Source organism: Toxorhynchites rutilus, chromosome 3 (genome assembly GCF_029784135.1).
Source record: "Toxorhynchites rutilus septentrionalis strain SRP chromosome 3, ASM2978413v1, whole genome shotgun sequence".
Taxonomy (NCBI): Eukaryota; Metazoa; Arthropoda; class Insecta; order Diptera; family Culicidae; genus Toxorhynchites; species Toxorhynchites rutilus.
In genome coordinates this window covers 7367482-7381952 of record NC_073746.1, presented here as the reverse complement: position 1 = coordinate 7381952, position 14471 = coordinate 7367482, and the positions used below count along the sequence as shown (strand labels likewise).

The window sequence follows — 14471 nt, the reverse complement described above, 5'->3', positions numbered from 1 at the left end:
GTGCGTGGAAAAATAAAAATAAAGGTAAAACATCGCCTGGAGACAACACTATACGTCGATTATATGCCAAATTTATATCGTCTGGTAGTGTTGGTAATGCCAGTCATCTGTCCAGACAACGACCAAGACGTTTCGACGAGAATATTGATGCCGTTCGAGCCAGTGTTGCAGAGACTCCATCGACATCAGGTCGCCATCGTTCGCAAGAGTTAGGCCGATTTTTTATTGCCATTTGTTCGTGAAAATGAATTGGACAATTACTGGTTCCAACAGGACGGCGCTACATGCCATACAGCGGCTGCCACGACCAAATTATTGCGCGAAATGTTCCCCGGAAGATTAATATCGAAAAACGGCGATTATGACTGGCCACCGAGATCACCTGATTTGACGCCTCCTGACGTTTTTTTATGGGGATATTTAAAATCGAAGGTATACACTGGTAAACCAAGGACCCTGGCTGCGCTGAAAGACAATATCCGACAAGAAATTGCTGCCATATCGGCCGAAACATTGGGCAAAGTGATGGAAAATGCCGAAAAAAGGGCACATTTTGCGGTCAAGGCCAGAGGCGGTCATTTACGAGATATCATAATCAAAAAGTAGTTAGAACAAATCTCCGTGGACCAAAATAAATGAATTTCAAAAAAAAAATTTAAATTCCACTTCTTTACTTTGCTATTGCAAAAACAAATCCTTCCACTTTAAATGGCCCACCCTGTAGCTGACCTGGCAAAATTCGTTTCGTCCAAAATGTGTTTTTTATTTTCAATACCTTCAAACATTCACGTTTTCTTACTATACGCAAGTTCATGGGTCCAATCGCAGAACTGTTCATTGATTGATCTTCTAATCGACCCCGTTGAATTTACCTTTTACTATGACATTTTTAGTACTTCTACTTCTTATTTTCAGACACAATTCTCGTTCAAGATTTTTCAACCACTTGCAAATAACATGTTTCTCCGTTACATGGAATAAATGTTTGATACTGAAAATACGATAGAATGAAGACAGACCTGAATCGGACAATTCCTTTCTCGAGTTTTGCTCTTATCAACACATTCAGCGATCCTTTTTTTTTATATAGATAGAAGACGGTATAGGAGTGCGTTTTATCACATTAAAATCCATTTCCACTTTCGAACGAAGATCAATTTCGTTAGCGCAAACATCAAATGGACTAATAACGCTTGTCAATATGTAATTGTACGGGGCGTCTCCGTAGCCACATTGGTTGCGCGTTCGCTTAGTAAGCGATCGATCGTGAGTTCAAAACTCAGGGCCCTCATTGACCATCATCTTTGTGTTGTTACAGAATAGCTACGTCCACGCAACAATCATCAGCGATGGAGATCGATCCACGGTCGAATAAAGATCGATTCGTCCATACAACTGCTCTGCTCTGCAAGAAACATCGGGCTGCTGTTCTATAAATAACTCAACAATGATCAACAACTGTCTCCGCTGTCCGGTCTAACTGGATAATGGAAGAACAGATAGAAAACTCTTACGCCTAAAACTTAAAAACACAGTAGCGTAAATGTGTACCATATGCAATGGTATAGTAGGGAATAGTCTAACGCCGAAAAATGGCAACTGTGTAATGTGCTAATTATAGATGATAAACATGTGACATGTACACGATTAAAATTCGGCTCTGTTACAGCTAAAATGCTAATGAGCCTAAAATAAACAAAAGGGATAAAAAAAAATATGTAATTGTAGAACATATGCGAATTGAATCTTTCGAACTTTTCTATTTTTTTTTCATAGTTTTCCGAAACTTTTTAAATGGTCATGTTTGTTTGGAATATGTTTGGTTGAATTATGTGTATTATTTTTATGGGACCCCTTCTCCATTCCAGAAGAGGAAGGGGTGTCATACTATTATAGAAACATTTCTCGTACCCAAAAACCCTCACATCCCAAATTTGGCTCAATTTGCTTGAATATTTCTCGAGTTATGCAGAATTTTATGTTTTATTTGTATGGTAGCCTCTCGAGCGATGCCTAACTCTTGCGAACCATGACGACCTGATGTCGATGGAGTCTCTGCAACACTGGCTCGAACGGCATCAATATTCTCGTCGAAACGTCTTGGTCGTTTTCTGGACAGATGACTGGCATTACCAACACTACCAGACGATATAAATTTGGCATATAATCGACGTATAGTGTTGTCTCCAGGCGATGTTTTAACTTTATTTTTATTTTTCCACGCACGTTTAGTTAACACAATTGAGAAGTTATTTTGAATGTACAGCTGAACAACTTCAGCGCGTTGTTTAGGTGTGTATTGTTCCATGGTTAAAATTGTACTGAAATGACGCTTCCAACGCGGTATGACATTTGTTAATCTGACATCTCTGTCAAAAGTTATGGGGGGTGAAAGTGACGTTATATTGTTATGTTTGCGAAACACACCGTCTGCTGAGGGGTTTCAAAATTAAAAAAATAATAGAATTCGGTTTCAATAAGTTTTCTAGCCAAATAATCATAACGTAGCAGTATTCACTGATTTGGTAACGTGTGTTTTCCTTAACCATTTACATTTACAGTGCAGTGCAACCAACATAACTGAAGCAAAATATTTCTACATATTGATGTAAGATCACTTGTTTTATATCCGATATCTGAAACGCTGTCATCAACCGCTCCACCTCCAAACAAAACAACCCTCGGATTGATTTCAAAACATTTTTATTGTTTTTTTTCTGTTGTTTTATAATTTTTACTGTTTTATTACAATTAGCTCCTTCCATGCTCTATGTTTTACTTTCAACAGCTTTCTCTCTCTCTCTCGTTCTGTTACTCGTTTTATTTGATTTGTTTAATATTATACTGTATCATTTTGCTGCTGCTTTTACTGTTGCTATCAGGTGCGTGTCACACGCACGCACACATCAGTGAGCGTCTGCGTTTCGAATAGCGTGTGTGTGTTCATTGTTTTTCTTTCTGTCTTTGCTGACCAATATAGTACTAGCCATGATTATAATTGTTTATGTAGTGCACTTGTTGTCTAGGATTGAGTTTATATGCGGCGTTTCCAACACGAATCCTTTCTACACAGAAGCTCACAGGAGCTCCTCCGCGCTTTCGATTCGACGATGTATTGAATTTTACTTTCAAGCGGCGGGCAACCGAAGTTATCTTCTAGATGTTGTTCTACAGCATTGAGTTCAAATTAAGAGGCGGAAACCCGAAACCGACCCTTTTTCGGTTTTCCCCCAACTGAGAGTTCTGTCGTCAGCAGGATTTCTCACACAGTCATTGATTTTTCACAGCAAATATAGATTTTTTCTTTCCTCTCTTCATAGATTACTGGCTGAGCCTAAACTTTTTTTTTTTGCGTTCAGCAGCTTTCGTTTGCAACTATAGTCTTAATGTTTAACCTCCTTCATTTTTTGTTTAATATTTAAATATAAATAATCGATTTGCCTTAAATTGTCTTCCGCCTTTTGTCCATCTCTCGCAAACAAACAAACAATGGTGTTCTGATAATACAGATTTTCTTCTCTTCTTCTCCCAGTGCAATTTTAGAACGGAACAAGGCAGAGAGAGTGGAGGATTAGGGGGAAAAACAAGAATTTACAGGATACACAATTCTATACAAGCACAAGTGTGGGAGAAACGAAAACAAGCGTCATCGTGGTCGGAATCGGCGTCGTCAAATGACGGATTTCGCGCGAACTCACGCGATTGGAATTGGCATGACCCTCTCAGAACGTAATGAAACTTTCTGGGCGTGAAGACCTTACCTAATTAAGCAACTTGGCATACTTGGTTTTCCGAAAATTTATCTAGACTATCATATGGAAAGGGCTCAATATTTTTGATCATTTTTTATATTTTTTTTTTTATTCGAAAATGGTAAGCCCTACAAAAATACAATGATCTATGGAAGAGTTTGAGGAAAATAATTGAATTTTCAGAGAAAATAGTGAAAAAATATTTTTTGAAATTCTATACTGAAATAAATCGACTTCAAAAATTAAAAGCCGATTTTCTCATAATTCTCATCTCAGATTTTGATGAAACGGTGGATAAATTGTAGAAATATATGTGCCCTACAACTCTTCCATACATCGCAACTTGTGCATATCTAAGGCAAAAAAGTTTTCCTAACAAAAACTTTTTCAAGAATTGTTCTTGAAAATTTTCTATTTTTTTCGTACAGCTATAGAAAAAATCAATAACAGGTAGAAATTGATTGATGGTGATCCTTGGATACTAAAGTACAGCTTTGTGGCTGAATAATGTCCCATTTTCCCATTGAATTCTGATGATTACGCAGAAACGAAATAATGCTTTTTCTTTTTCGCCACTTTACATTTGCTACTGGTCACGACTGGTAATTTTCAAACAACTGCAGAGCCATTTTATTCATTCTTTAGATATCTATACTATTCCTTTACCAATATCCAATATTACTTACAGTGACTCTTAATAGATACCTAAATCTACAACTATTCGATAGCTGACCGACCGATCAAGAGATTTTCGGCTGATAGATATTGTTTGAGAGCTGTCGTTGCTATTTGTATTGAAACATATTGTATTTGACTACAAAAACAAGCTGAAAACTGTACTTTAGCATCCAAGGGTCACCATCAATCCATTTCTACTTGTTATTGATTTTTTCTATAGCTGTACAAAAAAAATTGAAAATTTTCGAGAAAAAATCTTGAAAAAGTTTTTGTCAGAAAAACTATTTTGCCTTAAATATGCATATGTTGCGATGTATGGAAGATTTGTAGGGCACATATGTATCTACTATTTCATCGAAATCTGAGATGACCATTGTGAGAAAATTGACTTTTAGTTTTTGAAATCGATTTTTTTCAGTGTAGAATTTCAAAAAATATTTTTTCAGTATTTTTTCTTTATTCTGAAAATTCAATTATTTTGCTAAAACTCTTCCATAGATCATTTTTTTGTAGGACTTACCATTTTCGAGTAAGAAAAATAATAAAAAAAATGATCAAAAATATATAGCCCTTTCCATATGTTAGTCTAGATAAATTTTCGGAAAACTAAGTATGCCAAGTTGCTTAATTAGGTAAGGTCTTTACGCCCAGAGTGTTTCATTGAGTTCTGAGAGGGTCATGCCAACCTCTAGTCGAGTTGACGCGAAATCCGTCAAATGTGAAAAAGAAGGCTTTTTGAATTTCTTATTCTTTCATCACATGAGAAGGGGGGACTACCTCGGATAACGGTCTGATATTATTTTCAACTCTTGGAACCATTTTAAACTCGTCGATATAATAAAAAAAACATAATTTAAAAAAAAAGCAATAACGATTTTTTTTTCTCTTCTTTTCGCTGAATAGTTGGACATGACAATTTCATTTCTGTGAGTTGTGTGGCATCATTACTGTGGCGATGGGGGGTGGTACAGACGTATTGTATTGTATTTGTTTTTGTGTGTCACAATTGAACAATTGTTTAAAATTGCTAGCAAATAAAAATTGTTTCTGCCTTTTTTTTCTCTCTAGCTGTGTGTTGTTTGTATTTATTTTGGGCGGGAACCTAATGTGTCAGTGTGTGTGTGTGTGTATGTGTGTGTGTACCTAACTATTGGGACAAAGGGCCGCGCCTGTGATTTTGTGAGAGAACATTTTGCGAAAAGGTTGTAGAAACGGTTTTTTGGAAGGGAAAAGTAGTTTTGCTTTGCTTCTTCTTCAAAGGAGATGACGGGGAAACAGGATATAGGGGGGTGGAGATTCCTAATTATATATTTTTATCGCTTTCTCCATATAGTTAAACCTGCCTCGTTTAGTGTTCTTGTTGATGTGTTCCAGCCCGAGATAGGTCCGCGAGTTTGGATCACTGGGGTCCGGTTTGAACATCTCCAGATTGATTTCGATCGTCTCATCGTCGATGTAATCAATGTGCTCCGTAATGATGGCCAGCTTGTATTTCTCCCACTCCTTGTCGGACACATTAAGCTTCTTCTTCATGCGCTCCTTGAGGGTGGCAAAGGTTTCGTGGTCTACCGTCCGGATGAAGAAGGGAATTCCAAAAATGCTACCAATATCCTTGGTGAAATGCAACACTGGCACAAGCATCTCGTTCTCGGGCACATTTCTTTCGTCCTCGGCCACCTCCTCGATGCGATACATTTTCTGGTTGCTCATCGTTGTCCGCTGCACGAACGTATTATCCGTATAATCGTGCAGCTGATCGAGCGGAGTATCCTTCGATGGTCCCGGCGCAAGTCGGTTCTTCGACAGCTCGGATATTCTCAGCTCCTTGGTACTGTTTTCGCTAAACTCGATCACTTTGGCCGCTTCCGCGAGAAGGTTTTGCACGGTACCGTCTTTGTTGGGGTACAGTATCAATTCTTTTTCCTCCTTCAGGTTTGGCATCAGATACAAGCAGCGGAATTGCTTCTTATTCTCCAGCTCGTTGATGCTGATCGATAGTTTTTGATAGAACAGTTTTCTCGTTTGTTTCGCTTTCGTGTAACACACGATGTCCTTTAGCGTTCCGGTGTAGTTGTAAGGGAGCGGCTGTCCAGGGATATCGTTGAAATTCTTGCACTTGAAAAACTGTATCTCGTAAGGCTTCACATTGATTCTTCGACCGCAGGCTTTCGCCAGCTGATCGTAGGTTGACTCCGAGGATAGATCCAACGTGAATCCGGTATCGTTCGGATTCAACGTGTCGACGAAGATAACCTCAATCCGACAGTACAGGTCCCTAAGATAATCGTCACATGTTGGGAATTCCAGATTCTCCAACCCAGGGTTAACCTTCTCGATAATAATGATTGAACCATTGATCGGCAGAGACAGCGGTGAGTCGGTCATGAAAAAATTTGGAATTTTTACAGCCTTGTTGATATCGGTTACCTCGTACAACTGAATGTCAGTGTCGGGCTCGAAGTGGGCCCGTTTGATACACTCTTCCTGAAAATTTTCCTCCAACTCCATCCGGGTGATCTTGTAGAACCCGTGCCCGCAGTAGTTGAGGCGTTTCTCAATCGGATCGTAGGATTTGAAAAATATCAGCAACTCGTTCTGATCTATATGCTGCAGCTGATCCGCCTGCGGTGTCGCAAGCTCCAGGAAAATGGTCCACGAGTTTTTCGGATCCTGGTAGCCATATTTGCTGCACGTTTCGTTAGCCGTCGGATCGATCAGCTGAAACTTGTGTATCCTGTGACCGTTCTTCAGAACCGTCCACATTCGCATCTTTTCCGGTTCCACTTTGAACGTCTTCGAGAACATGGTGGCCAGCTCGCCAATGGTGGTCGTTTTGCGTACCTTGAAGGTTCGGTACGTTGCCGTTGCCGAATCGAACAGATCCGACTTCGGGTAAATCTCCATGTAGTCCTCCAGCAGCACGTTGATGTTCATATAGTTGGTTGCTTCGGTGCGTTCAGTTCGGCGACATTGTTGGATTCGCCGCTGCTCATCGAGGCGTTCCTGCAGCTCGTCGGAAATGTCGGTGCTCTTGACCTGGGAGAGATGGTTAGTATGATTACGTTATGAAAACTATGAAACAGGTTCACGCAAAAGGATATCCCCAACACAACACATATATATATTGACGTTTTGGGCGAACGAAACGGAATAGAAATCTTCTCATTTCACACACCTACATGTCTTGAGGGCTTCGTAAACTATCCAATTGAGAACCTGGAACTGTTCTTTAAGATCAGTGTAGGATAGTTTATTAACCGAAAAAATAAATCGTCAGTGTCAGTGACACAACATGAAGATACGATGATTCTGGTATACTTTATTGTGTTAAGGCGACATTCAACCTATTCGACTTGCTACACGCTACAAGTCAATGGTAAACAACAATAGATATGATACTTGCGCAATTTTTTATTTTCTTTCCACCTCAGCCCTTACACAGTAGCGAACGCTCACTGCTTCAACATACATGTCCTGATGTTGCTTTTTTTGATCAAACATTATGTTGCTCAATTATTGTGGTGAGTTATGATAATCGTCAATAAATGACGTAGTTGCTCTAATATTGTCGTACATGTCGCGCTACACATGCCGCATCGACCCGCAAGCCATTGGATAACGCTAACATTGCTCGACAAGACCAATTATGTCGTAAAAAGCGACACTCCGATAAGCAAAAACCATTGACTTGTAGCATGTAGCAAGCTGACTAGATGGAATTCCGCCTTCATAATGCCGTGACGGTCGTTTAACGTATGGCCATCACGATGGTTTGGACAGAACTAGAACGGAGGAAGCAGATTGCTTTTTAACCCACACGAATGAACAATCAGGAATTCGAGGAAGTAATCCTGAATTAATTACTTCCGTTTTTGCACCGAAACCACCTTGATGATTGGGTATTCCAACAGGATAACTTTTCATTTAATAAAAGTCTAAAGACCTTTAGGTGGATTATTGAACTGGGGCCTCATATTCTGAACTACCCTGCTTAATAATCAGTTCAAAATCCAATGAAAAACTTATGGGGAGTGATCGTACGAAAAACAGATGCAGCTAACAGGCAGTATGAGAGAGGAGCTTAAACGAGCAACTATCTCTGGGTGGAGCGAGATATAAATTTCCGTATGTCGTAGCTCGGTCGAAGGCAAGCCGAATAGATTGTTAGAATTGATTGAGAACTAAGGTTGATCTACGAATGTCAAAACTTGTTGCAATTCATGCGAAATTACTGTTTTTATCCCTGTGTTGAGTGTGAACCACTGCGTCCGAATTTTTGTGGCAAAGGGTGTGTCACATCAAATTGCATCACGGAAAAAACGCTGTAGAAATTCGCCCAGTAGAGCGATCCTTTTGAAAATTTTAGACAGTAAAATAAAAACTATTAAACAACTTTTAGCATTTTCTTTTTGTTCATACTTCGAGCCCAAGCCCGTATGCTCGCACCTTCCTCTTTACCCCGTCCATAAGGCTCTGTACAACGTCAGGTTGTAGTTTTTTTTTTGAACAGAAATCCATTTTCTCTTGAAGTTCGCCTCCGATTTGACAACTTTTGGGTTCTTCCGGAGGGCCTGCTTCATAATCGCCCAATATTTCTCTATTGGGCGAAGCTCCGGCGCGTTGGGCGGGTTCATTTCCTTTGGCACGAAGGAGACCCCGTTGGCTACGTACCACTCCAACACGTCCTTTGAATAGTGGCACGAAGCGAGATCCGGCCAGAAGATGGTCGGGCCCTCGCGTGCTTCAATAGTGGTAGTAAGCGCTTCTGTAGGCGCTCCTTAAGGTAAACCTGCCCGTTTACCGTGCCGGTCATCACGAAGGGGGCGCTCCGCTTTCCGCAAGAGCAGATCGCTTGCCACACCATGTACTTTTTGGCAAACTTCGGAAAGTTTCTGCTTGCGAATCTCCTCCGGAACGCTGAATTTGTCCTCTGCGGAGAAGAACAACAGGCCCGGCAGCTGACGAAAGTCCGCTTTGACGTAGGTTTCGTCGTCCATTACCAGGCAATGCGGCTTCGTCAGCATTTCGGTGTACAGCTTCCGGGCTCGCGTCTTCCCTACCATGTTTTGCCTTTCGTCGCGGTTAGGAGCCTTCTGAACCTTGTATGTACGCAGGCCCTCCCGCTGCTTGGTCCGCTGGACGAATGAACTTGACAAATTCAGCTTATTGGCGACATCCCGGACCGAACTTCTCGGATCACGTCTAAACTGCTTAACTACGCGCTTGTGATCTTTTTCACTGACGGAGCATCCATTTTTGCCGTTTGCCTAGGTTCCATCCAATCACTGAGTTTATTTATTCATTAATTCATACTTGTAGAGTAAGGGTTCACCCTTATAAATATTCCACAATCGGATACCTTGTTGTTCACACCACATTCAATTGAAAACAATCCAAACAAAATTTAAACAAAAAAAAATTAAAATTAACCTATCATGCATGTTGACCATTTTTAAAACTCCAAAATGAATCTAACTCCTTGCTAATTCACTCACGACGGAATCTAGGGAAAAAATTAATAGATTTTATGTCAGTTGGAAACAGATTCCACCAAATAATTGCACGTACAAAGAAAGTATTGCTATAATAAGATGTAATATGATTTGTGAGAACAAAATGGCGAACTCTAGCGCTCCGAAAGGATTGTAATTTATTGAAGAGATAGTGAGGACCGTGATGAATAATTTTTAATAATGTAACATGGCATTTTAATTTGAAGAAATTATGAAACGAACATCTTAACAGTTGCCGTTATAAGTGTGATACGCTAGAAAACCTAGACAAGTTGAAAACCCAGCGAACACTGCTACTGCTACCCTCAATCGATCTTAAGCAGAGACTGGGCATTCAAAATCAATTCGGAACCAGTGAGATAAAAGAAGGGTTTCAAATAACTTAATTTTGGTTGAAACGGACAGCATACTCGCTGTAAGTCTAAGATGTCGTAGGCCTGCATATATTTTCCCGCATTGTGAATTTACTTGCACTTTCCATTCAAGGTTGGATTGGGAAATTACACCAAGATTGGAAGCTTTATCAACATATTAAATTCTGTCATTATTGATCATTATGTCTGGTAAATTTGTGCGCGTGTGACGTCTAGCAATAAACATTGCTTTAGTTTTTGATGAATTAATAGGAAGCAGATTATCCGAGGACCATTTTCAAACACTCTTCAGGTCAGTGTTGATTAATTGAGCCAAGTCTTCTAATTTAGCATCAGTTGAACAAATATAAAGTTGTACATCATCTGCAAACATGTGGATAACGAAAAATTTCAAAACTGATGGTTAATCGTTTCTAAATAATGAAAAGAAAAGTGGACCTAAGACAGATCCATGGGGTACTCCAGATAAAGTATTGATTTAGCTGGATAATTTTCCATCAATTTCCACTATCTGAGTACGAGAGTTCAGATGGGAACTGATAAGAAAAACAGCTTTACGACTAAAGTTTAACTGACAGGACAGTTTACGCAATAATTTGACGTGAGAAACTCTATCAAATGCTTTAGAAAAGTCTCTTAAAAGCAAAAATGCTACCCGCTTTTTTGTCAGTAAATTGATGTATGTCATCATGAACCTTAAGAAGTAGTACTGTGACCGGATCTGAAACCAGACTGATTAGGACTGAGCAGATTAAACCGTTGAATAAAGTTTTGAATTTGAAAATTCAAAATTTTTTCAAAAACCTTGACCAGCAAACATAGAATACTGATTGGACGAAGATTGTTCAAACAAGTAAACGCAGGTTTCTCACGAATTGGAATTATCTTTCTTGCTTTCCAGGCGCGAGGAAATTGGGCAGTCGTTATAAGCTTGCTGATTATAGAATCTAAATGCGCATTCCAGTTTAGTTTAGCATCTAGGATAACACCTAGATATTTCATGAAGCGCAGCTTTTTATTTTCTCTCCTCCAAGATGTAAAGACTGCAGATGCTGTTTTTTTCTTTTTGGTGAAAGGTATAATTGTTGTTTTCGAGGGATTTATGCTCAGACATCATACCAAGATTGTGTAAAGTTTAAGGCCATCTGCATTCTGCTCGATATGACTTCGTCGAACTTGCCACGTACCATTAGACCAGGTTTCTTTTGACGAGAGAGATTTTTCAATTTTTGTTACAAGCGTGTGTAGCGCTGTTACTGCGAATTTGCCTGTTTGGTAGGCAAACTGGTATTTAGATAATGGACATTTGGACATGAATACAGACTTTATGTCAATCAATACTGCTGAAAACTATGGAAAAAGTTAATATAATACGTTTCCGTTTCCCAGCAAGTCTCCATATCAAAGGAATGTTCTCTAGTATCAGACTGGAAAAATCCCATCTGTACCTGCAGATTTGTAAGGTAGAAAGGATCTCACCGCGTTTACTACTCTGGCCCTCGTGAAGACTAACCCAACAACTATGTTTGCGACATCCTTTGCACTTTCAGGTCCTGTGAGGCGCCTTCGAGAGCATTTTGTGTCGCCATTATAGCCAGGATTTGTATTCGAGTGAACAGATGTAGATCCCGGAAAGTGAGTCTTCATCAGTAAGTCTAGTAATTCTGAGGGAGTTTTTGTAAACGAACCGTCGTCCTTTTTAAGGGAACCTAACCCGTTCAAGTGGTCTTTTGCCAGAGTCTTATTGAGTCTAGCAACGATTGGAGTATTTTCAATACTCTCGCAGTTATATACCCGGGATTTTTGTTTGGATCGTCTCAGTTCTCTGCTGTACTCAGTTAGAGCGCTTTTGTATTGAGATCAGTCCGAAGTAATTTTTGCTCTGTTGAACAGTTTCCGCGCTGTTCTGCGAAGCATTTTAAGCCTTTAATTCCACCAAGGAACGTTTCTTTTTGAAGGAAATTACTGTTAATTTTGTAAAAGAGTGATAGTCTGGTTTTATACATTGTCGGACAAAACATTAGGACCGCCGAGACCAAGCAAAAAAATAAAGTGACATAACTTTGAAAAAAAAAATAATCCAAACCAGCGGCTTCAATTCATTTATAATAATTTATTTGCATTGTTAGTAGAAAATCGTAACATCTGAAGTTAAAACGATAATCATTCATTAAAAAATGCGGATTTTCGGATCCTGGTAAGTATTTATCATGTAAACAAGAAGTATGTAAGGTTTTCATTCTCGAATTCTAGTTACAGTCAACGAAAAATGGGTCGCGCGTATAATTACACGGAAACACAGCGGATTGTCATCCGCTAAATGTCCAAGGCAGGCAGCAGCCAACGCGAAATCGCGGAATACTTGGGACGATCCAAAACCTTCGTGTTTAATGCCTTAACCCCCAAAAAATTCGAAACAACTGGTCGTCCAAGGAAAACGACCGCAAAGGATGGCTCTGCCATAAATTGAGCCTCCAGGAAAGATCCCTTCAAGGCATCGAAAAAGACCCGGGGCGAACTGAACTTGTCCGTGAATTCCCGGACAGTTAAGTGGCGGCTGGTGAACCAGAGGCTAGGCGGTAAAAGCCCTCTGAAGGTTCCGATGCCGACGCCGAAGCATCTAAAGGCGCGGCTGAAGTTTGCGGAAGACCACTTCGATTGGACCGGTCCGGAGACGGAAGAGCAGTGGGAATTATTATCGGACGGAACGACTTGGGTTCATCGCCCAATAGGCTGCGCTTATAAGCCGCAGTATACCACGAAGACATTCAAGCATGGAGGAGGGAACATTTTGGTGTGTAGGTACTTCTCCTGGTACGGGGTGGATAAGATTATGGATCAGTACCTCTACGTCGAAACCATAAGGGATGTTATGCTGCCACACGCCGAGTTGGAGATGTCCCTGAAATGACAGTTCCAAGACCGTCAAAAAGTGGTTCAAGGATAACAAAGTCGACGTCGTGGAGTGGCCAGCGCATTCACCGGATAGGATCCAAGCTTGTTGGTACACCATCCCGGTCACTACGTGTCAGGAGCAGCTGAACCGAATGCGTGAAGTGATTCGTAACAAAGGTTACACGACCAAGTACCAACCCTAGAAGCTTTTCACTGTATGAATTTTCTTGTTTTTATTTTTTTTTACCACGATTTTTAAAATTGATCTTGTTTTTGTAACGTCGTTTTAGTTGTTAAGTATGCTTAAAACGTCGTTCTTATGAATGATAAAACAATAGTCAGATGTTACAAATTGTTACAGGTGTTATAAATTTCTTCGAACAAAGCAAATAAATTTTTACAAATGGATTGAAGAACTGGATTGGATTATTTTTCTGAAAGTTTTGTCACTTTTTTTTGCTTAAATAGTGGTCCTAATGTTTTGTCCGACACTGTATGATCGCCTATCATGTCCTAAGAGATTCTGGATATTTTTTTTTCATGTGAGAATGGTGTTTTCTGCATTTAAGGGGATGAACCAAAAATTGCATTATTCTTTAATGTTCAACGATCTGCAGAGCAATCAACTAGCCAGAGCATTTGATTAATTTACTGTAACATGAAATTTGCACACCTCTACATCACACAATTGCTCTTACTCGGTACAAACTCTGACAGTTAAGGTATATACATACTAAACTAGAGTTCTATAGATGTAACAATAGAACTTGTAGAAAAAACCATGCGATTAAAAGATGTCGTATATTCGAAAAATGTTGAAAATATATACAAAAACTTGCTTAGGATAAGAGTTTTTTGGTGTGCCACTGTCAGGTATATGAATGAGTGATGGGTTGTAGAGTATTTGTGGATTTCAAATTTCCCAAAAGTAATTAGGTGGCTGTGATTGAATTAAAAATATTGATTACTACTGTACGATTCACAAAGTTAGTTGGCATATCACTATGAGTTGTAATCACTTTTCTTACTACTGAATTCAGTTAGCATTGAATGTTTAACCCATTCGCTGCCAAGACGAGTATACTCGTCTTACTTTGAATATATTATAACATGCAAATTTTTCTGGCCACTAACATACATTAAAAAATATATAAAAAACTTGGAAAAATACTGCAAATAATTTATTTTCACAAAAATCTACTTTATTTCTTATAGAGAGTGATCAAGAAATAACAGGGTTTTGGTAAACAAAAACACTC

General features: G+C 39.5%; 1 protein-coding gene across 3 annotated transcripts in view; it reads right to left on the bottom strand.

Annotated features, from left to right (window-relative positions):
- Nucleotides 1–2686: 2686 nt before the first annotated feature.
- LOC129779531 (ubiquitin carboxyl-terminal hydrolase 7) overlaps nt 2687–14471 on the bottom strand; it is a 28253-nt gene continuing 16468 nt past the window's right edge. For all 3 annotated transcript variants that reach the window (XM_055787072.1, XM_055787075.1, XM_055787074.1), the window contains one exon: nt 2687–7466. In XM_055787072.1, the coding sequence (XP_055643047.1) occupies nt 5730–7466 (1737 nt within the window). In that variant the 3' untranslated portion in view covers nt 2687–5729. The remainder of the gene's footprint in view (nt 7467–14471) is intronic.